The sequence below is a fragment of the Danio rerio genome, chromosome 8 (assembly GCF_052040795.2).
Source record: "Danio rerio strain M-AB ecotype USA chromosome 8, GRCz13ab, whole genome shotgun sequence".
Lineage (NCBI taxonomy): Eukaryota > Metazoa > Chordata > Actinopteri > Cypriniformes > Danionidae > Danio > Danio rerio.
The window spans coordinates 28,882,709-28,906,359 of NC_141028.1; the positions used below are offsets into that span (position 1 = coordinate 28,882,709).

A 23,651-nucleotide genomic window follows, 5' to 3' on the forward strand; every position below is an offset into this window, starting at 1 on the left:
TGCATGAGTGCGAGGGAAAGAGTTGTAAACGCAAAGCGCGTGCTGGAAAAGCCGAGGCGTAGCGTTGAGAGAGCAGCGCGAGCACCGGAGATCAGCAGGGGCATCACTCGTCACAACATCCAGCCTCTCATCCGCCCTCGCTCCATTTTGTCGGGGTTTTTTATCGTTTAAGTCTAAATCGTATTGAGCGACAGGACCCGAGGCTTTTGTTAGCCCGTGACGGGGGCAGTTACTGTTGCCCCTCAGTGGGGGAGCGCGCTATCATCTTTCGGTTATTTGGGAGGCAATACCGCGACCCCTCAACCTGTTTTCTTTAACAGTCGATTTTAGCTGCGTTTTTTGAGCAGTCTCGCATCTTTGTAGACCGGAGGATTTGGATTTTTTTAACAACCGCTTTGCGGCTCTTTGTGTGGCATCAGCTTCGTGTCCCTGTTGCAGCCAGCGTTCCCCGAAGTTCCGCACTCCAGAAACATGTGCTCCCGGGTGTGGTTCATCACTGACCGGCGGATCAGCCAGGAGTATCCGCAGATCCAGATCCTGCGGGCTCTGAAGGAGCGCTGCGTCGAGGATGATGTTGAATTCCGCTATCTACTGATGGATGAGATCGTCCTGACCATCACCGACGGCCAGCTCGGTAAAGAGAGCGCGCACACACATAAGCATACCATCTGCACTGAAATTGTTTTGTGTTTAAACTGTCGAGTTGGCTGAATATCTGGTCAGTGTGTACGGCTGGCGCGCATGATTGAGCGGATGTGCATCACCGTGCGAGTGTGTTTTGTGTAGATGTGCGTGTGGGTGACCGCCTAACCCAGTTTTCAGCCAGTCAGCTACCACAGGATGAGAGGCCGTTGAGAATATTTGAGAAATCGTTGTAATCTTTCATCAATGACTTGATATGCAAATGCTGGCGCGAATGTATCGATATTACCGTTTATTGTTGCACCATGTGCGCGCGAACAGTCACGAGTGTGCGGCGCGAGCGCGTTCATTATCAACACATAAAGCCTCGAGCGCAGATGGCGCGACGTTCACAAAGACCCGTTATATTCAGCCGGTACACTCGCGATTATTTAATGAGTTTTATCTCATCTTTACGAGGTTTATATTTGATTTGGTCGAAATGAATGAAACAGGCGTTGTGACGCATTCGCTCGAGCTTCCACATACAAAGGGCTTTAATCGAGATCATCGATTCGTCACGTGCACACCTCACCATTAAAATGTTTAATCAGCCGGAAGATGTTTGCATCGTCTTTTAGACGATTATTTATGTATTAGCATAATGGGCTGGTAGCAACAGCAAGCACATAGCCTGATGAACATGTGGTGTCTTGGATGCTTTAATGTACTCACACCTATGCTGAATCATTTAAGTCATAAATATGATCTAGTTTAACCAGATTTAATAGCTACTTAATCATCTGAAACGACTATTCTAACCAAGTTGATTCAGGTAACCTTGATGCCAATAGAACATACAATGTGTACAGTATAAAACAATGGAAACCTATGTCCCCACAATTCACAAAAACAAACGTGTCTGTGTGGGGGAGAAACTGGAGCATATATATATGTATATGTGTGTGTGTGTGTTGTTACAGGGACAAAACACAAATAAATCCATCATTTAATGAACCTTTCTGTTTCAAACCTCATTTATGTTGCACAAAAGATGTTGGCCAGTTTGTTAGACCTGAATTTTGTTCACCTGAATTTTTTTTCCCCCATATTAAAGTGACCGTTTTTAGAAGTTATTTACAAACATGAGGCTGAATGATGGGGATATTCTCATCTCAACTATCCCTATGATAATATAAGCTCACCGCGAGTTACAAAGTGTTTCATAAGACAATGATCTGAGTCATTGACACCAGGGTTGCCATTGTGGGTGGGTGGGGCTGTTTTGCTTTGGCCCAACAGCATATTTTGAAGGGGGTGGCAGATGGGGACTGGGACGGTGCATTTTGCATGGGCCTGAGTTAAAGGGAGTGGCTATGCACCAATGCAGCTTTGCTTTGAATCAGCTACTTTAAGTTTAGTGGTGTGACTGCAACATGCATAACAACAACGAGACCTGAACAAACAAAAGTGTTGTTGACCGTATTGACCTACTTTAATGCAAAGGTAGACAGCTGTCTGGACTGCATGACCGCAGCACAAGTGGAGCAAGTTGTTGGCCTGTCATGTATGTTTGTGTGTGTGTGTGTGCGCATGTTTAATCTGCTGGCCTGGATCCTGTCTTGGTCCGATTAGGTGGTGGTTGACAGTTGGTCAGCTCTGGGATTTAAACCCCTAGAGATCCTGACATACTGCTGAGTTACATCATCAGCGTGAGACACATAGACTAGGTCAGCACATAATCATGATCTTTTGTGTCAGTCAGACATTGCTGTTAAAGAGCAGGATTTGAAGATGGATTCTTCGAATGTGCTTGGGAATCTGTTGACATGCGGCAGAAGAGTGTATAGTTATCTTATCTCCTGCTGTGCGTGTTGCGCCACATGCGGCAATCAACCAATCAATAGGCAATCAGGATTCAGGACTTAGCAGCGTGATTTTTCACTTCATATGATGGTGTGAACCAAGTGTGTGCGTGTTAGTTCTTGATGTCAAGTGTCCATTCCTCTAAGAGATGCGAAATCTATCACTGGTTTACTGTGCACTGGAAAATACAATAGAAAAACATGCAGATAACGCACATGTGACTGTTTTGGACTCTAGTTGGTGATAAGTGAAACTTCACACCAGTATCATTTAATCAGCCACTTCCCAAGACCATTCATTTTATCAATTGAGAGGTGAAGTGTTTAATTGATATCTGCTGTCTACCAAGGCTTTGTTTACATCTAGCATTAAAGTGCATTTGGTCAATCAAATCATGGATTTAAGAGGGAGATACATTCTCTGTTGTTAAATCAGAATTTTTTTTTCTCAGTGTAGTGGACACTTGCACTTTTTTCCTGATCTTCCAATCTAATATATCAAAACAAACCTACTTATTTGTGTATGGATGCAAAAGACGGCTCTGGAATGCAGTTCTGAGAGTGTGGTTTTGTGTTCGAAGAATTTGTAAATGAACATGGTGCTTTTTATAATTTGTTGCCTTGAATTTAGGATTTCATGTAGCAAAGTGTTATTCCCATCTGGTTAGTGTGCTTCAAAAGCACGTAAGTAATGTTTAGGAAGTGGGTCAGTAGGTGGACTTTTGTGGCTGAATGCATTCAACTACATGAGCATTTAACCTAATTGCTTCAGCAGCATGAATTCAATTCTGACTACCTTTCTGAAGTGCTGTTTAAGTCAGATTTAGATTGGGTTAGGATCTTCCTTGTGTGACACTTGTGAATGTGGTGGCTTCAGTTAAGAGTTTCTGTTATGTATGCTAACGTAATAAAGCCTTGGTCAGAATTGAACTGGAATGAATGCCAATTCTAGTCTCGTGTTTGGGGCTGTATGTTTTATGCAGTTGTTTACAGTGATCAAGCTTGATGTTGGATGGTCAATCTAACCCTTTTATTTTTAATATGTAGTTCTTCATAATGGATTTAAATTGGCAACTCATTGGCACATTTTAATTCATGAAGCATTTTGATTAACAAAAACAAATGTACAATAGAGTTAAATAAGTTCAAATTAGTAGAAAGTTTATCCTTTTTCGTGAGGATGCACTGTCAAGTCCATTTTTAAGTTAAAAAAAAAAAAAAAAAATATATATATATATATATATATATATATATATATATATAATTATTTTTTTCTGTTTATCAAAGAATCTTAAAAGTTTTCACACACATATTTGCAGTATGTTTTCAACATTGATTATGGACTTATGCACTTAATCAATATACTATTAGGTGTTTACAATATTTGTTTTGCATTTATTGTTGTAATCATTTTAAGATTGAGCTGATATTGAGTTTTCATTTAAGATCAGTTAGTTACCTTAATAAAGACACTGTATTGTTTAAATAAATGTAATCATTCTAACCCCAAACAATTTAATGATCGTTTATTTATTAATTGTGTGGTATTTGCCCAGACACTGATTAGCCGTGGTGTCTGTTAATGAGGATTACTTACCTTGTGTTTGTTTTGTCTGTTTAGCTACCTGTATCTAAACCAGCTCACCTCACCCTCCCAGAATTCTTCTGAAGTAGGTTAAACCTCTGTCTATACTGTTCTTAACATAGTAGGTTATCCTGAAATTCTCACTTGCTCTGGATTCGTTGTGTATGTATGTGTGTTTGTGTGTGTGTGTCACCCTGTTAGTCATGTTTCTTAACCAGCTGCCACAGAAAGGGAAGTGAGCGAGCTAGACGCATGTGTGCTACAGTATATGTTCTGACTCGATGAATGCAATTATGATTGTGCCTTGGGCAAATACAAAAAAAAAAAAACTTAATACTAAACAAATTTGTCAACCATCATGTAGTGGTGTATACACACCTTTTGATTGTTTTCTAACAAGTGCTCGAGGGCAGATTCTTGATAATGCAGTGAGTGCATGACTGTCATTTCCTCAGGAAATTAGTCAGATCAGAATGAGGGTTCGATCGTAAGATAATCTTTTTGCTTTAAGTTGGTCTATAAATTGTACCCCAAATTTATTTTTTGCAAAGTTACCTTTTTAAGGTTGGGATAAAGTTAGCCCAAACAAAAAATAAATGTGCTGCCATGTTTATGGGTTTTGTGAAATGGGTGACATAGAATTTTTTTTTTGGTAGTTCTTCCAAAAATGAAAATGAACTCACAATTTACTCACCCTCAAGTGGGTGTATAAAACCTTTTATAAGTACTTTTTATAAGTATAAACCTTTCTTTATTCCATGGAAAGCAAAACAAATATTCTTAAAGCTGAAAATTTGTAACCATTGCCTTCCCTTGTAGAAAAAACAAATACCATGGAAGTCAAAGGTTAGGTTTCCAGCTTTCTTCAAGCAGGAACAAGTGAAGGGAGAGTAAAGGATTACAAAATAAAAAAAAAATGGGTGAACTATACCTTTATGGTAACTACACTACTGCTTTTATTTATTTATTTTCATTTTAAGAGTACAGGGTATCCATGGGGTCTTAGTCTTAAAATGTCTTAAATTTCAAAAAACAAAAGTTTAGGCCTTAAAAGGCTGAAAAATAAAAGCTTAAAAGACTTTTTTAGCGGGTCATAATTTCCCAATGTCCATGTAAAGCTACCCCATCAGGCTAACACCTGTATAGAGTATACAGTCACCAACTGTACAGCTCATTAAAACTTAGTAAAACTCTATTTACAACTCTATCTAACAATATGGTTATTCACAATAACATTTGTAAGTTCAAAAGGACACTGACCTAAACAGACTGTCGTACATTTAGTTCATTTTAGTTTTTAAAGCTTGTCAAAGAAAAGTATATATGGTTTGCTTCTTTTGACACATTAAGTATTATTCAAGTAAATACATTTATTTTATTCAAGTAGAAATTCTTACGGTTTAGCCCTGTGTAAGTATGAAATTTCATTTATAATGGTCTTAATTTCTTAAATTTGACTTGGTGAAACCCTAAAGTATCATTTTCAGCAAGAACATAAAATTGATAATTGTTGTTAAAAATATATATTTAAAAAAAAAAACGTTGAATGTATTTTCAATTAACTATTAAGATGAACACAACTTGAATATATTACTTTACATTTTGAATCACACACACATCTTAGACTCTTTAAAAGCATATGATGTGAATCATAGTGAAATTTGCCTTTTATCTTAGTTTGTTGTAATTAAATTAATTATTACACCTAATATGTGTTTTCTTTCTAATGATTATTACACTTTTAGATTACACATTGCAGGTTGATCACAGGTAATGCATCAACCATAGTTGCTGTCTAACATTGGCTAACGTTTGAGAGGCTGTCTATATAGAGAATGCACTAGGTTTTGGGATAAGGTGCAGTTCAGCTAGGTGGAACAGAAAATTCAAAGCAGATGACTGTCTGTTCAGTCGGTATTAAAAATTCAAATCTAACCCGTGTTGTATAACATTATTTTTTTTTCTTCATTTAGTTCTTTGCCCCTATAGTTCCGTCATGTCTCTTTAACTGCATGCATTGAAGTGCTCTCCGCTCTGATCCATGAGAGGAAGAGGGAGTGCTGATGTAGCAGTTGCGACTGAAGATGCTGAGTCGTGCTGTGTGTGTGTGTGTGTGTGTGTGTGTTGCTCCATCCTAAGATGGCGGAGAAGCAGGAGAGATGAGAAATTCTGTGACGCATTCATGTTTTGTTTGTCTCAAGCCTCCCCTGTTTTATATTTCTCAAAATACGCATGCTTGGCTTAATGTAGTCTCTGAAATCGCTTCTCAACGTCATCTGCTGTTTTGTGTTCTGTTCCAGCCATACACCAGACATATTTGTGATTTTTCTTAATGTTCGACAGCTTTAATCTGCTCTTGAATTGGTGATCTGTGTCAAAAGGCATGATTTTTGAACCCTTATTCAATCCGCATCTGTGTTTAAAACCAGATTTTTAGATTTTATAAGTAAAGTCTGGTGTTAATTGAGCATAAAACCAAACTGGCATCTTAATTAAAAGCAGAAAGCAACGCAAACTGGGTTACTAGGTCAGCAAGAACGTTGCAATAGTGAAGCAAAGCGACAACCTTCTGCATTATTGTGTAACGGCTCTCAGAAAGAGATCAGCTATTTAGTATTACACAGACGCCGTCATGTGTTGTTTTGTGAACTAAGGCCAGCTAATCTGTCATACTGAGCGTTTCTAAGCGTGTGTATGTGTGTGTTTTAGAGAAAGGGGCGACGCATCATAATGAAAGTCTGGCTCTTATTGGTTGCTCGGATACACAAGTGTAATCCTTCCACACAATACTGTGGCGGCCAAAACACAGACTGCACTGCCTGTCCTGCAACATGTGATTTATCTTCCTTTTGCTTTCTCTCTCTGTCTCTTTCAGGTCTGCGGGTTGGGCAGGAGATTGTTACCTCATACCCGCAGGTTGCTGTGGTGCGCGTTCCTACCCCATGGGTCCAGTCGGACAGCGACATCACAGTCCTGCGTCACCTGGAGAAGATGGGCTGTCGTCTGGTCAACCGCCCTCAGGCTATTCTCAACTGTGTCAACAAGTTTTGGACCTTCCAGGAGCTCGCTGGGCATGGAGTCCCTCTGCCAGACACGTACTCGTATGGTGAGAGCTCATCTTTGTGTTGGAAACAAGTCCATGACTAGTCTGTGAAGTAATCAAGCAATTAGGTTTTCTGTTTTTACTGGGAAAAATGTGCTGCGATTGGTTGTAGTATTTCTGATTAAGTTGCTTATGGGAGAAATGACTAGGAATACTAAACATTATCATAACAATATAATACAAAGATATCAGTTTGCAAAATCAAGCAGCATAACAAGCTGTTTTTAATGTCTAGAAATCAATGGAAGTGAATGAGACCAGAAATCTTGAGCCAAAAAGATTCCAGTGGCTGCTGTCAATAGAAATTGTGGCGTATAAAGCTGACTAAGTTTACATGGTTAAACTTTTTAAACAATTACATTTAGGCCATTTATTTGCTCTTAAATTGGTATGTTAGAGGGCTGAAACTAGGGCGGTGCTGATAAACTATATTATATTGAATCGCAATAAAATGTATGTCTTTAACAATAATAAGCTTTGGACTTTTTGACTCCATGTTGATCAAAGAGCCAATCACAGAGCAGAAATGTGCATCAATGGAAGTCTAAAAGGGTGTTGATACTAGAGATGCACTGATTTTTCGGGCACCAAAAATTTATCGGCCGAAAATATGTTTTGCTATTTAATGGACCTTTCATTTTTGTGGCTTCAGTCATTGTTGGGGTACTCTTAAATCTGGAAGCATTAACACTTTTTTTTTTAAAATCTGTATCATCATTGTTCAATATGGAAAATAATTTTTGAGATTGCATTTTCAAATGGCAAGTTTCTGAAAACGATACCATTATTGTGTCCATGTAAAATACAAAAACAAATTTGTAAAAACACTGGAGTATGAGTCATAAAAACTCAAACACAGGAGGACTATAGGACTGTATGTGTGTAGTCGTGTAGGGTTTCCTCACAAGGTGACATCACCCGCTATTGGCCTGTCATTAATAATACAGCAGTTTTAGCGGTTTTCATGGATCAGTATGAAAGAACGTTTTCACATATCCCTATGCTTTGGAGAGATCTTTCACATCACACTTTTATGTCCTTTTTTATATTGATAAATGTTTACTGACCCCAAAATCGACATATTATAGGGATTTTATGAAGGGCTTGTAAATGTAAATACTAAAATGATAAGTAAAATACTTAATGATAAAAATACTTTAAACTATATAAAAAAATAAGTTATTTACATGTGTTGTTGAAATACCGTTTTTTACAGTTTTTATAGTCACACACTGTAAAAATGCAGGGTTTCACAGGCTTAATTAAATTTTTTTGAGACATCATGAAATAAGTTAACAAATCTAAGTGAATTAAACTTAAAACAATTAAGTTGGCCCAAAGAAATCTCAAGAATTGTTGAAGCTGCTTATTTACAATAAGCTAAAACAAGAAAGAAAGGGCTTTTTTATTTTAATTTTTTAATTGACTAATAATGGTCACTTACTCTAAAAGTGACTAAATATTTGAATGGTTGCATGTGTATGTATTTTACATTCATTCAGCCAGACAATGGTTTATGTGACAGTCTCTTGTTTGCAGAATGAGAGGGGAAGCCCTATTGATTAACCAAAGAAACCCAAAAAGAAAAAGCAGCAAGGCAAAGAGAGAAAAAAGAGGAGAGGGGGTTTAGAGCGGCAGTTACAGCTGCTGTACGGACGTGTTGCTGGCAGAGCCACTTGGACATTGCCTTTATTTTCTTTTCTCGACCCTTGTATACACATGGGTGTCCAAACACAATATTTCAGTGAATTTAAGACTTTTTAAGGGCTAAAATTTTTTTGTCATTTTAAATGGGTCAAGCTACAAGTAAAGCTACCCAATCCGGCTGACACCCAAAAACCATTAATGTATCTCAAAGCTTTTTTAATTATAAAATTTTTAATGCAAAGAGTTACACTTCACAACAACTGTTAGACATTTTTACAGCAAATTCTTCAAATTAACTTTTCTAATCTGGGAAAGAAAACTAAAGAGACACATGAACTTCCAATAATACAAAAACATTATTGAAACATTGGGGAAAAAATCACTAGTGTTTAGCCGTGTAAGTGTTAAATTTCATTCATAACTTAAAGTCTTAAATTTGACTTGAAGAAACCTGTAGAAACCCTGCATTCAACATTTCTGGTGCTCATCTGCTCTGCTCTGAAAAAATACATATTTCAGCAGAAGACTGAGGGATATGCATATACAGGGTATAGATGTATCCAGTAGTTATACTTACTGTGGTTTGGGTTTGAGCTTAAATTATATTTCTGCCCACTGCTTAGCCTTTTCTTCTGTCTATGAATGCACATTGTCTTGTTTGTTTCATCTTAGGCTGAATGAAACCAGTGGTTGTGTGTTAACTGAAAATGCTGGTCTTTACCAAACACTGAAAGCTAAATGCAAATAAAAAAAATTTCATATAAACTCAAGAAATGAAAAAAAAAGTTCTGCAGTTTTCTTAAAGTTTTCTATAACTTAAAACCTGTTTGTCAGATTCTGGTTGTTGAAATCCTAAACAGGCTGACATAAAACATACAGTTTTGTAGTTTTTAGTGTTAAAATAAATAACTGATCGTTTATGTTCCAAGATGGAGTAACAGACTAACTGAACTAGGCATGGGCCAGTACAAGATTCTGACGGCATAATAACCTTGCTAGGTTAGATCTTTAAATTGCTGCCATTCAAGCTAAAAACAAGCATGTTCACCATACTCCATTAACAAACAATTTAACTTATTTTAAGTAAAAACTTGCTTAATGTTGACTCGTTTTTTTATGAAAACAGTTTTTTTTTTTTTGTAGAAAATGCTCCTTGATTTTAATGTTTAGACTACAAACAAGACAAAAATATTATTTGCAGTGTAGTGTTAATGTTAATAGCTGACTTAAAATGACATAAGTTGGCTATGCAGATTAATGCAAGTTATGCAAAAACTATTCAAATTAATATTGTGCATTGTTTTAGAACTTTGTTGGTAATTACAGAAATCTTGTCATCAATTAATTGCACAGGATTCAGTCAGTATTTGTGTGTGCACTAAAAATCCAAGCATTGTCAGTTTGTCAGTGGTGACTAAACTGAAGGCCTCTGATTGGCTACTGCATTCATCACTCAAAAATGTGGGTGAATGATTGTCACAGCAATGCACTCTGTTTAAAAAAAAATAAAATAAAAAACACACCCTGCAAATTCACTTTTCAGTTTAGCTGTGATGGCCATAACAGGTTTTGTTTAACTGTGTGTCTGCGGGGTCTACTTAAGTATTAAAAGTTGATGAATCAATTTAGAAAAATGTAAGGCCCTTAAAGTCTAATGCTGTTTTGCATGTTATTCAATTTGATATGTTTATGCAAAGTATCGTTGTATGCTTAAGTTTGCCTGAGTTAAATCTGCGAATATCAGGATGCTGTGTAGTTTATAAAATTGATGAAATCCTGCTAAATTTGACATCATGCTGCTTTATTTACTGCAGTAACCAAAGGAACACCGTTATTTCTGCAGATCCATGGGCACCACCTGCAGAATTAGCTAGATTTAAAAGATTTTTATTCAGTAAATGAAGAATGTTTTAGTTCTGGATTAGTTTCTTACATTAATATTTAGTAAATATACTGTTAAAAAATAAAATCTTGCCAGTGTTTCCGGTTGAACTGGCAATTTTGCTCTTTTTACCTGCTGAAAGTGCTATTTTTAAAATTGACATGAAGACAAATAGAACAGCATATCTGTCTTTGAATGAAGAATTTTAATTTAAATGAAAATGAAACTCGAGTACAAAAATAGACCATGAGAGGAGTTTTTCAAAGTGACGTACAATAATTGTTTATATTGCAGCCTCTGGGTCAAACATGTGGTCATGGTGTTTCATCTGAAGCACGTATTTTCCAAAAGAACATCTGAGCTGTTGACCTTCAGAAACTGGCCACGTAGCTGGACGGAGTGTAGTTTAGGAAACATTGTACGAGGCAAAAAACAATCTGTCAGTACTGCAGTCCTTCTCATGTGGATATTGAATGTCTCAGTGTTGCTCATTTCATTAGAGCTGTTTGCATCTCACTCAGGAATTTTGCACTCCAATTGGATCTCACTTTTTTTAATTACATTGTCACTAACCTGTGTCTGTGTTTGTGATTCCAGGAGGACATGACAACTTCCGCAAGATGATTGATGAAGCTGAGCCGCTGGGTTACCCTGTGGTGGTGAAGAATGCTCGCGGACATAGAGGTAAATCACTGATCCTAAAACAGCCGCTGTGCATAATGGGCCCTTTGGGGACTGAAAGAAACAAGGCCACATTAGACTTCAGATCTGAGCGCTGACAAACCTTCAGGAGCCCTGAGAACATAAATGGATCTCCAAATAAAGAAATCGGGCAGCTTAGAAACATCATCTCTTTTTACCTTTAAAACAAAGGTTGTCTTTATATGCACTGGAAGAAGGAAAGAAAGCGTCTTTGTGCTATTTTCTCTTTTTTTCAAACAAATTTGAGGTCTGTGAGTGCTGAAAGAGCAATTATTTTACAACTGCTGTTGTTTTCAGGGTATTTGCTGATCAGCGATCTTCCAGAATTACGCAAATGGCTCTGAATGAGCTTAGTCTCTAAGATGAGATCTCGCTTCTTTCATGATAAAACTAAAAGTTATAAAGCTATCAATGCCATTCACTTTTCTGTGATTTAATATGTGACCATGCAGCACAAAATTGTCTATTGTGTTTTAATTTTATTACTATTATTACAATTTAATTATTTATTTATTTATTTTTTTTGCTATAGTGTAAAATACATTGTCACAATTATTGTTTTTTGTTTTGTTTTGTTTTTTCTTCATGGCAAAAATAATTAGATTATTAAGTGAATATAATGTTCCATGGATATATATTTAGTACATTTTTTTTTTACTGGAAATGACAAGTTAAATGAGATTTTCCTCAATATTTAATTTTTTTAACTGTCAGATTTAAAAAAAAAAAAAAAAAACACTTTGAGTGGTCAAATAAAAAATAATTTGGTCGTTTGGCTTAAAATCTTTCAGATTAATCCAACCAGTCTGTACATGGACGGGTTCAAGCTTGCTGAGTAAATAATTTATTGCATCCTCTTCCATTCATTATGCAAGTGACTCCCAAAGAGGTAAAAAAAAGAGAAAATCTATTTAAAGTATAAAGTAAATTGCTATTTTTAGTTGTTAGCACGAATAAAAAAAAATCTTGCTGTAGTAGTTTGTAAATGAAAACACCATCTATAAAATACAAATGGTCCCAAATGTGTGAGAAATGGGCGGGAAAAGCTAATCGCTTATGAACGTTATTTTTGTCACTGATATAACAAGATAAATTTGACTGACAATTATAAAGCTGCTTTAATCATACATGCCTATATCTAAAATGTATTGTTTTATTTGCTTTTTTATACAAAAAAGTTTAATATAAATATGCATAATAATTTTTTTAATCCATTTATTCTGCTGGGTCAATGTGACTGGAATGCATTGAAAGTTAATAAGTGTCCGGTAATGACCATAAATTGTGAATGTATTGGTTAAAGGGAGTGGTTTGTTAAGCAGAGCTTGCGCACACATTTTAGCAATTTGTTAAAAGGCTATCAGTTCACTAGAATTGCAGAAGTAAAACGACACACAACGCTGACCTTTGTCAGACTGTAGCATGTTTTGGAAGGTTTCCTCTGACCAATGGGAAATTGAGTGGAGTGACTGCAGCCTGATGGTTGAACATCTGCAGATTTCCCAGTCCTGCTGAATCACATTTGCACCTTTTAGCAAAAGGCTTGACCCTTGGTTTCTATAGGGCCTCCCTGCTGTCTAACATGTCTTTTCTGAGCTGATAGATTACACTTACCTAAATCTCTTCTTTTGTCCCTCCTCCCAACTGTGTAAAACCTCAACACTGATAAATCATAGCTGGTGCCATGTTTTAATCTGTACAGGTAAAGCCGTGTTCCTGGCCCGGGATAAGCACCATCTCTCTGACCTTTGTCATCTGATTCGCCATGAAGCCCCATACTTGTTCCAGGAGTATGTGAAGGAAAGTCACGGTCGAGATGTGCGGGTGGTTTTGGTTGGCGGGAGAGTGATCGGCTCTATGCTGCGCTGCTCTACTGACGGACGCATGCAGAGCAACTGCTCACTAGGTATGTAGTCATGCAGTTCTACTGAAATATTCAAAATGTTGTAGTTAAAATTTCATCATCTTGAATAATGTAGTGTAAAATTAATTTTAGCCAGGCAAGTAGTATGCTACATTAAGTGCATTTTAATGTTATTTTAAATAAACAGTTTAAGACAGAATTATTAGCCCTTCTGAAATATTAGCTCCCTGTATATATGTGTGTGTGTGTATATGTATATATGTGTGTGTGTGTGTGTGTGTATATATGTATGTATATATACTTTTTTTCCCTCAATTTCTGTTTAACGGAAAGATTTAAAAAAAAAAAAAAAACACACACACACACACACACAATTCTAAACATATTTTTAATAGTTAATTTCTAATAACTGATTTCATTGACCTTAAGTTTTTTTTTTGAAAACTTTTAATTCTAGGCGACATAAAACAAGACTTTTTCCAGAGGAAAAAAAAAAGGAAAATACTGTAAACAATTTTAAAAAGAAAAGGTAAAAATTTTGACGATGATGATTGCTGTAGTACTAATAATATTTATTTATTTGTCTTTTTTTTATTACCTTTAAGTTGCAATTAACTAAGTTACAGTTTATAGATTTGGGTAGTTTTATGCGACTTTTTATTTATACGAGCAAATTTGTGCAACAATTTTTTTTAATTAAACAATAGGAATTGGTGTACTTCAACTGACACCATTTACACCTTCTGTTAGGGTGGTAAGCTAAACTAAAGCTTTTTGTGCCTGTTCACTTTTAATTACGTCCAAAGTGTAGTCAAAAACTGATTAGATTGCTTTCGTATTGTACACATATGATCATGTGGTCATATGCATTCGAAAAACCACAAAGGTAAACTCCATCTACCAGTGTTGGGGGTAACACGTTATAAGTAGGCCCACACGGAATCTGCGCATACAGAAGTCCACAGATTTTCCACAGATTTCCGCAGATTTTTAGCCCATCAATAATTCTTTTTATTCACTTTAAGTTAATGTGTGTAAATCTATTTTTATTAAATTTTTTATTTACAGTAATATTATTGACTAATATGAAAATGTTCATCTGATTTATGTACAATGCAGTTTGTACAGTAATATTTTCTGTCTTTTAGTAGATATATGAGAGATTTGCTTTGTTTAAAATGAAGTTAATCTAATTGGATTTGCATTTTAAACATTAAATAAGATATTATTTTTAATTTTACATATTAAGGTGTTCGTTATGATACTCCCAAAATAATTCTGCAGAAATCTGCAGATTTTTAACTAAATTCTCCACAGTAATAGCAAAAAATGTTCACAGATTCTGTCTGGCTCTAGTTATAAGTAATACATGTTACATAATAATATTACTTTTCCAAAGTAACAAGTAAGCAAGTTACTTTTTATCTTGCTTAATTGGCTTTTAAAAAATATTTTGCTAAATAAAAATGACGTAGTCAGGTTGAATCACACTCCATGAAAGAGCGTGCTGCGAGGGAACATAGTTGATTCGCACTCATCATCATCATCATCATCATCAGGTCTCCTTTTTCACAGCAGATGAGTCAGTGTACTGTTCTAGTAACTGAATAACTCGGGATTTAGGTTTATTTCGAGTCAGAGGGGTATCCGGTATTTTAAGTATTTACTGAAGCCGCAAATTGTTTACGAAAACTGTTCAATTTAATGAACTTATTCGACCGGTTTACTAGAAGGTCCGGTTAAAACAAATGATTCATTCGCGAATCACCCGTCATCACTACAGACAGTCAGAAAGAGAAACAATTGCAGGCCGGGGACTTAAATTTTCTTACATCTTATTATTTTGAACTCATCTAAGAGAAGAAGTAAATTGTTTTCAAGTGTAGATTATGTGCAAGTAAAACTTTTGACAACTGCAAGATCCAACTGGATGCAAAACACACCCACACCCCACCTTTAGCTAAACAACAAAAGATAGACATCAGTTCATGTTTTCCAGGTAAAACAATTATTTAGACTTAAACCTCCTAAAAAATGGTTATTGCTTTTATTGTTGAGGAGATGCAGCCACTGACTAATGTAGAAGCAACTAAATTTTGTAATTTAGTACATTTTTTTTTTCTTTTGGGAAACGATTTACACATTTATTAAGGCCACGTAAAGCAATTTATTCAATGTATAAAGCTCAGATTTATTTTGATTTAGGGATTTTTTTATGGTCTTGCCATTTTGTTATTTAACATTTTAAAGGTTTAAAATCTGTTTTTGCCTTAATATAAATGATTTCATGTTAGTACTCTTTGGCTCTACAGCAGTCTTTATCTCAGTGGACAGTGAATTTACTTAATTAATAACACAAAACACACAAGTAGCAAACACATTACTTTACATGCTTCATATAATCTGTATACAGCATGCATAGCTTTGGACTCAGGTCTCAGAATGTAATTTTATCCTACATTTTTTTTAAGGAAAATGAAGGTGGAGGTTCTGTACTGTAGGTGGTTGTTAAATGCAGAGCTTCCCTATAAAGAGGTGAAAAAACACCTGCAAGTTCTTAAAGAGTTCAAACCTTAGCCAGGTAAGGAAAAGTAGCGCCAAAGTAACTCAAAAGTAATATAACGCATTACTTCTATAAAAAGTAACTACGTAACACAATTAGTAAATTTATTTAGGGGAGTAACTCGATATTGTAATGCATTACTTTCAAAAGTAACTTTCCCCAACACTGCCTTCACTGTCATGGTGCATAATTGTTATGGCATGCTTGCAAAAAAAAAAAGTTTTAATAACAGCATTGTCCATAATCTCTCATCAGCTTCTTTGCTCATGATTTCCCTCTTCTTTCTTTTGTCTTCTAGGTGGGGTGGGAATGATGTGCCCTCTCAGCGAGCAGGGGAAGCAGCTGGCCGTGCAGGTGTGTAATATTTTGGGGATGGACGTCTGCGGAATTGACCTGCTGCAGAAAAATGACGGTTCTTTTGTAGTGTGCGAGGCCAATGCCAACGTGGGCTTTATCGCGTTCGACCAGGCCTGCGGAATGGACGTGGCGGGCATCGTGGCAGACTTTGTGCTCTCCCTCCTGCCTAGCCGCCTCAGCAGGAAGATGTCGCTGCTCTCTGTGGTCTCCAGCACCAGCGAAACCAGCAGCGAGCCCGAGGTGTGCATCCCCACTGAGGTGATCATCCCCTCAGAGGTGTGTATTCCCAACGAGATCTGCCCACTCGGCACTACCTGTCCCATTCCGGACGCCATGTCCACCATGAGCACAAGCTCCACCTCCAGCGAGAGCGAGGCGGATCTAACCGAAACGGGTCCCACCCCTGTTGGCGCAAACCCCGCCTACAATATCAACTCCCTCCTCGCTAGTGAGATGAAACTGTTGACTGAGTGAGCTGGAATCACAGCCACAAACGCACACACTTACAAACACATCATACACACGCATTCAAGAGCGACACACTTACTCAAAGTGGACATTTATACATACACATTCACATGTGTAATCATACTAACCCTCCCTGTAAACCCGCACCTGAGGCTGCTCCCCTGATGTTTCTTCTCCATTGACAAACTATAGAATCATACAGCGCAGTTTTGGAAGCACACTAGATGGTGTATACCTTCCAGCCTGGCTGTAGTGCACCAGCTGAATATGCATTTGCCACTATTTGAAGGTGCATGCACTATAGAGTGGTTTTATCAGGACAAGATTCCCAGATGTAACCTTTCAGCCAACTGGATTCTGATGTACATTCATATTGTGGGTTTTAGGGTACAAACACACTGACATACACATTAAAGTCTGTAGTATAGAGAGCGAGAAGGAATGAATGAATGAATTTTTGTCTGTTACTTGTGGTAAAGCCTGGCTGAAGGTATAACGCATTGCTTGGGGCAAGAGTAAAAACACAATGGACCCAAATATCAACTGCCCACCAGGATATACAAAGGCACATACCTCCTTGCCCTCAAAATGACCCCCCCCCAACACACATATATAGAGGGACAGAAAGAACAAAAACTGGAAAGCTGTGAATATTTTCATTCATCCCCACTCTTTTTAAAGCATGAGTGAGTTATTTTAGTCTGTTGCAAAGGCTGCCTGTAGTAAATGAATTACTGCTGATCAGACAAGTGTAAAGGTTTCATTTGCTTTGCCGGTAAAATTGAACGACTGAAGTGGCAACCGTTTTGAATTACCCTCCCTAATGGGTCAGCAAGGATTTGGCCCTTAGGAACTTGACTCTCATGTGCATCATCTGCTCGGTAATTCTGTAAATGAGGCGGCCATTTTAGAACGTCCACCATTTTAAAGTGGTTAATGCACTTTGTTTACAGATCAATAATCTGCTAATGACCACATGCCAGTCTGCATGTCTGCCACCCCGAAAAGCAAACCTCCCACATATTAGAGAGTCTGACCGGTGAGTTGCTTAGGAATAGAGCAAGTAGACTTTTAAATACTAATGTTTTTACCACAAGGGCTGAACGGTTTGCCAACACTAAGCGCTGATGATGAATAAGCTATTTGTCTTCAACGATTTGTTTGTACAAATTTACTGCAACAATAAAACTGATGTGTCAACTGAAATGGGTGCTACAACTTCTCTTAATTCAGCCCGGTGGTCGAAAAAAAGCCAATCGTAACTCGAAAGAGAACCAGGAACTGTATTGATTTGAGCTAAATATACATTCGCTGTAATCTTTTGTTTAACGTAAGCAACCCGATTTGATCTGGAATGTCTTAAAGTCCTGTATTTGCATATCGAAAGTCTTACAGATCACAAAACCTCAAGTGGACCAAACTCACGATCCAAACCAGCTCGGAATGGTTTACAGTGTTAGATGCCGTAGAGTTTAGATCAATTGAATGCGAGTTCGACTTTAGATGAAATCTAGTTTACATTTTTAAAATGCAATATAGATTTAAAGTTTAGAGTTAACTCAGGGAAGCAGCCTTGATCAAATTCCTCTCCTTTGAAACATGACACATTCATGCGAGACGGTCCTGCCTATGTGTACCAATAAACAGAAGGACAAAGCGTTATACAATATTGAGAAATAGATGCTGTGAGACCATGCTCTCTTGTTCGTTTTATAATTTTTTAGCGTTCTGATGTCTCTTGTTGTCCTAATTTATAATTATTATTTTTCTTTGTTAGCGGAAAAGGAAAAATAAACTGGTTTATTAGCGAAAATCTTGCTTGGGGAGAGTCTGAAGAGTGACGAAGGATTTTAGTGTGGGTTTGTCTGAACAGATGTAGTTCACCTGAGACATGCACACTCTTCACACCTCCACCCCCTCTCAAACGTTGTGATTTGCCGTCTTGTGTGTGTGCGTGTGTGATGTGATCCATCAGTCCACGCAACCAGAGACTTGCACCCTCAACCCACACAAGAACGAGTGTCCCTGAAAACTCTTGACACTTGGCATTTGCTGTAACACGTCATATGGTCTCTACGAACTCTTACACACTCTGCCTCCACTTCCAGTAGAATGCAACAGGAAGTTTCTTCACCCCTTATGTTTAGCATCAAACCTGTGTGACTCTAAATCTCAGTTCTTAATCAAACACAGAGTCTGACAGCAGCTCAGAAGCCCAATATGTCTTCATCAGATCTACAGGAGTGGAAAACACTGACTATATGAAGTAGAGCTCATTCTCATTGTCCTCTGGCTTATGTGAGCTGCCGATTATTTTAGCGTCTCATGTCTAAAAATGACAAACAACAGTTGCTGCTAATGAACACTTAGCTCTCTGGTATGGAAAAGGGAAATGTTTTAAGACTCAATCTGTTCATTGCTTCTTCTTTTCTCCTGTTTTTTATTTTAGTGGGAAACTAAATGCCAAAAACCAAGCAATGTTGTATAATTTAAAACAAGAAATTACTAGTGATAGAACGCTAACGTTGATGTTATGTGTTATTACGTAATAATACCGATAATACCAATAAAGACATTTTAAAAATGTCCAAAACATGAAATTGTGTCGGCTTGTCTGTTTATCACACATTACATTTTACAGTGGTCTGGTCTTTTACAAGAACTTTTGTATTTTACCTTATTTTAAGGTGCAGTTGTCATGTATTCTAGATTAAGATCCAGTCACAGCTGGGCAAGTATGGCTTTAAGCAGTGTTTGAAACATTTTAGGCTTGTTCACTGTAAAGATTGAGTGACTTTCAGTGTAAACGCTAGGGCTGTGCCATTTAGGGAAAATGTCTAATTGTAAAATATTATTTTATTTTTGTGACAGATATTGTGATTGCAATTTGTTTTGCAAAACATTTTTTGTCAAGCTTCAGCTCAGTAATGTGTGTGCTGTGGCAACGACAGCTCTTAAAAATGACCAGTTTTTGTTTGGTGTCTGAGTATGAAACCAAAATATTCCCATATTTCCCATATTTTTTTGTTGACATTATTCGTCAAAGCAACAACCAAGCAGCGGAACCATGCATGAGTTTATCTCCTTAACCAATCACCAACTCCCTGAAAACCTGTTTAGGCAGACCAGCCCTCTAGCACTGTTCTTCGTATTCCCTCAAACCCTCCCTCCATTTTCTTGCTTCCCATTAACAATCCTATAACCCTCTTTTCACTCCTAGGTTGAATTGGGGGTTCCAATCACTCTGAGTCTCTGAGCATCATCATCATAGGATGCCAATCAACCCACCTACCTGTTTACTGTTTATCCTCTTACTTCCCATTTATCCCACTGTTTCCTTAGGGCAGGGGTATACAAACTTGGTCCTGGAGGGCCGGTGTCCTGCAGATTTTAGCTCCAACTTGCCTCAACACACCTGCAAGAATGTTTCTAGATAGCCTAGTAAGAGCTTGATTAGCTAGCCCAGGTGGGTCTGATTGGGGTTGGAACTAAACTTTGCAGAACACCGGCCCTCCAGGACCAAGTTTGGACATGTCTGCCTTAGGGCTTACTCACACTATGCTATCCGAACTGTGCCCAGGCCTCTTTCCCAGATCGTTTGAGACGTGCAAGTGCTCTGATTCGGGTTCAGGCACTGTTCAGTTGGCCTTGGCCCGGTTGGAAGAGGTGTGCCAGAACGCGGTTCACTTGGGCTTTGGCGTGGTATGCTACGCTTGACGTGTGAGTGCAAATCACGCCTGAGCCCGAAACTGAAGACACAACGTGATTTTTACATACTGTTTTATATGGATCATATGGGTTTATTAATCAATCTTACTGTTTAAACTCAAACTGTCATAGATTATTAAAGACGCAAACCCCTTACTGCACAACAGCTGCACCTTCAGCAAACCTCCTTATTCCTGAGGACTTAGCGTCAAAAGTGGCTGATTTGTTTGGTGAAATATTTGCGTGTCTCCACATCCCAAACGACTAAAACAATATAACTAAAGAAATCTCGACTGTGTTGAGTGAGAGTGCTTCTGAACAGCGCATCATCGATGACGTAAGCATGCTCGGGTGCAAATGCAATGTGAGTGCTGGCCGTTGGAGAAGATGGAAGGGGGGACTGAATTGAATTGAATTTTATTTTATTTGACAGATTTTAGACAAACTGTATAAAAAGTATTCCATACACTTTGTTAAAAAAAACTGTCGAGGATAAAAACACAATAAAGCCCTGGGCTTATTTTCCTCTGTTAAATAAAAACAATGTATGGCTTCAAAATACTAATGAAGAAATAAAACAAACAGACGCCACAGCGGTACGAACAGCCAACCTATCCAGCACATGTTCCACACAGCCAATGGCCTTCCAGCCGCAAACCTATTCACACTCAAGTAACATATAATTTAAAAGATCCTCATCCACCATGCAAACTTATTATCCTCATCAAACAACCATCTTTTGATAGCTTTTTTGAACAACCTTAAATGTTTTATTTCTTAATTGATTTTGGTAGTTTGTTCCACATGATTGCACTTGTATATAAAAACATATTTTTCCCCACTAAGTGAAGTTTAGTTTTAAACTAATTTCGAGAGAAGCATGTGCTCATGATTTACCCAGCTGGTCCACATTAACTAATTATGATCCTCCAATCAAAGGATCCCAAACCACTATATATATCCTCATTTCCTTTCTACAACTATCTTCGTCTGGAAGAAAGCTTCCTGCTTCTAAAAAGCTTTAGCTCTAAAAGCTTTTACAGCATTGCACTTTTTAGCCCATCAATATGGAAATAACCAACAATATCTACAACTGCAACCAGAGCCCTGCTCTCCCTGAGACTTCAGCCACTGCAATGAAGCCAAACTCTCACCGCTCTTCGCGGTCCACCTGTGGTAACGTAGTATGCTTTAAGGGGAAACTTCTCTCTTTAAGGAGAAACTACTCTCCAAAAGACTAAATATTTCTTATGTCTTTAGAAAAGCAAGACTCTCATAAATAAAAAATAATTTAAACCATTTTAAAGACACAAACACTATGGACAACGTCCTCCTATAATCTGTAAACAAGCAGAGATTATAACAAACCAAATAAACCCACCTTTCAAGCTTGCTGTCTGTTCACAGGTCCATAACATTTTAACAGCCTGGCTGATTTGACTGCAAGGATCAAAGCAATCCAATCCATAAAACTTTAGTCCACAACATGTTTACATGTTTATAAACATACATGGATACACTGCTGTCATCCAAACTTGTTGCTGGAGTGCTTTCAGTAAAGTAGTATCTTTCAGACAAAAACACTTGTATTATGGTCTAACAAAATGGCTGCAGACCTTTTGATTGACACTTCATTGAGCCAATAGCTGAAAAGAGAAGTGTCACCATCCAAGCTGTCAGAACATGAGATGGTCCCGCCCTCTTTTATGATAGTTATGAACAGACTTGGTTGCAAAGACCTTGTGAATGAATTGGGCCAATTATGCTTCTGATTTCATTCATGTTAAGATTCCAAATGTAATGTTATTTAATCAATCAGATTAAAGTAAAGCCCATAGTAAACATTTAATTGACACAGTTTAATAAGTATTGTTCAAGTGCAAATTAAATGACAACATCATTTTAGAAGTTAAATAAATAAATTAATTAAACAAATAACTAACATAAATAAATAAACATGCATATAAATAAATAAACCCTGCCACTTCCAATAGCTATTTAACTTCTAAAATAAAATCACCCACCTAATGACAATAAGCATCCATCGATCATAGAAGTCCGATCGTAATATGTCACAGGAATTTAAACTTATCACTTCACCTACTCCACTTTAAAGAGGTATTTTTAAGATCACCAGCCAAGCCATGCTCAATATCCTTGGCCCTCCACTATCCTGGGGGGGAATGAACGTCTACCAAAACATTTAAAACACTATCTGTCTGTCGATTCCTCACCTCGCTAGAGAACTGCGTTCTCACCACTAATTTTTCTGATTTTCTCATTTCAGGTCTAAACTATGGATTCCACCCGGGCACCTCAGCTCTCCCTTCCTATCCTAATATTCAGTCAGCTTTTGCTGATTGAACCAGAAATTGTGGATCATCTTATTTAAAAAGAGATCGACAACCACTTTATGTTTGACCATTCTCTGCCCCACCACTCAAGGTTTCACGCATTTGTCCCATAAGCAGTGCAACTCGCAAATTCTCCATCACTGGCTTCTTTCTAACAATCGCAGAATCCCCCACCTTATCCAACTTTAGATGATATTCTAATCACCCCCCCCCCCCCCCCCCACACACACACACACACACACATTGCCTCCAGCCAAACACCTAGAGATCACCAAAAGGTTTTCGCCAATCTAGGTATTCTGCTCGCAGAAGGCTGGACCCAATACATTTATCGAATTTCTAGGCATCAACTTCGATTTGCTCAAATTCCAAGCTTCTCTTCCTAAAGAGAAAATTGGCTGAATAATTTCTCTTTATCTTGTATTATAAGAAAGAGACTTGAATTAAACACATACTGTTATCCATCCTCGGCCACCTAAAATTCACAGTGCAAATTTACCTCAAACTTGCCTACTCCAGCTCCCTACCACAAGTCACGATTTAAAAGGCACAATTTCTCTCTCAAAACCCACCCACAATGAACTCCGCTTATGGATTGCTTCCTTAAGCTATGGAACGGCTGTTCCTTCTTCTGCAGAGATTGTTCGCACCCCCATTAGATATTTGTCTATTTACTGGTGCTACCCCATCAGTTGGGTTCCAAGGGTACTCAGAGGCCACTGGTTGCCACCACATGGCCCCCTCAATCTATTTCCACTCTAGAAACCATTGTTCATCAGCTTTCTTCAAACTGTACCCAATAGTCGCTGCCACCATACTATGGGGAGACGAATGGTCCACCTCTAGGATTCTCATTTATTGTGTTGAGGAAGAAACAATATAATGCATAGACAAAGGCGTTCCTACTCTCTTAGCTTTAATGCTACTTTTAA

General features: G+C 37.6%; 1 protein-coding gene and 2 long non-coding RNA genes across 4 annotated transcripts in view; 1 reads left to right on the plus strand and 2 right to left on the minus strand.

Moving 5' to 3' along the window:
- LOC147842651 (uncharacterized) overlaps positions 1 to 23,651 on the minus strand; it is a 464,331-nt gene that overhangs the window by 382,166 nt on the left and 58,514 nt on the right. The window lies entirely within an intron of this gene.
- On the plus strand, positions 48 to 19,257 carry rimkla (ribosomal modification protein rimK like family member A). Of its 2 annotated transcripts, XM_087263172.1 has the most exons (6): positions 54 to 634; positions 4,108 to 4,156; positions 6,947 to 7,177; positions 11,301 to 11,387; positions 13,108 to 13,311; positions 16,131 to 17,863. In XM_087263172.1, exons 3-6 carry the CDS (start codon positions 7,063 to 7,065, stop codon positions 16,661 to 16,663), a joined length of 939 nt encoding a protein of 312 aa, XP_087119298.1. In that variant the 5' UTR covers positions 54 to 634; positions 4,108 to 4,156; positions 6,947 to 7,062; the 3' UTR covers positions 16,664 to 17,863. The 2 variants fall into 2 exon arrangements, with proteins under 2 accessions (NP_001004554.1, XP_087119298.1); NM_001004554.2 differs by lacking the exon at positions 4,108 to 4,156 and having other exon boundaries at positions 48 to 634; positions 16,131 to 19,257.
- On the minus strand, positions 5,049 to 21,975 carry LOC141375636 (uncharacterized). The gene is made up of 3 exons (XR_015497982.1): positions 21,747 to 21,975; positions 11,277 to 11,438; positions 5,049 to 7,219 (listed from the first exon to the last, which is right to left on the minus strand). It is a non-coding gene; the product is annotated as an uncharacterized LOC141375636 (long non-coding RNA).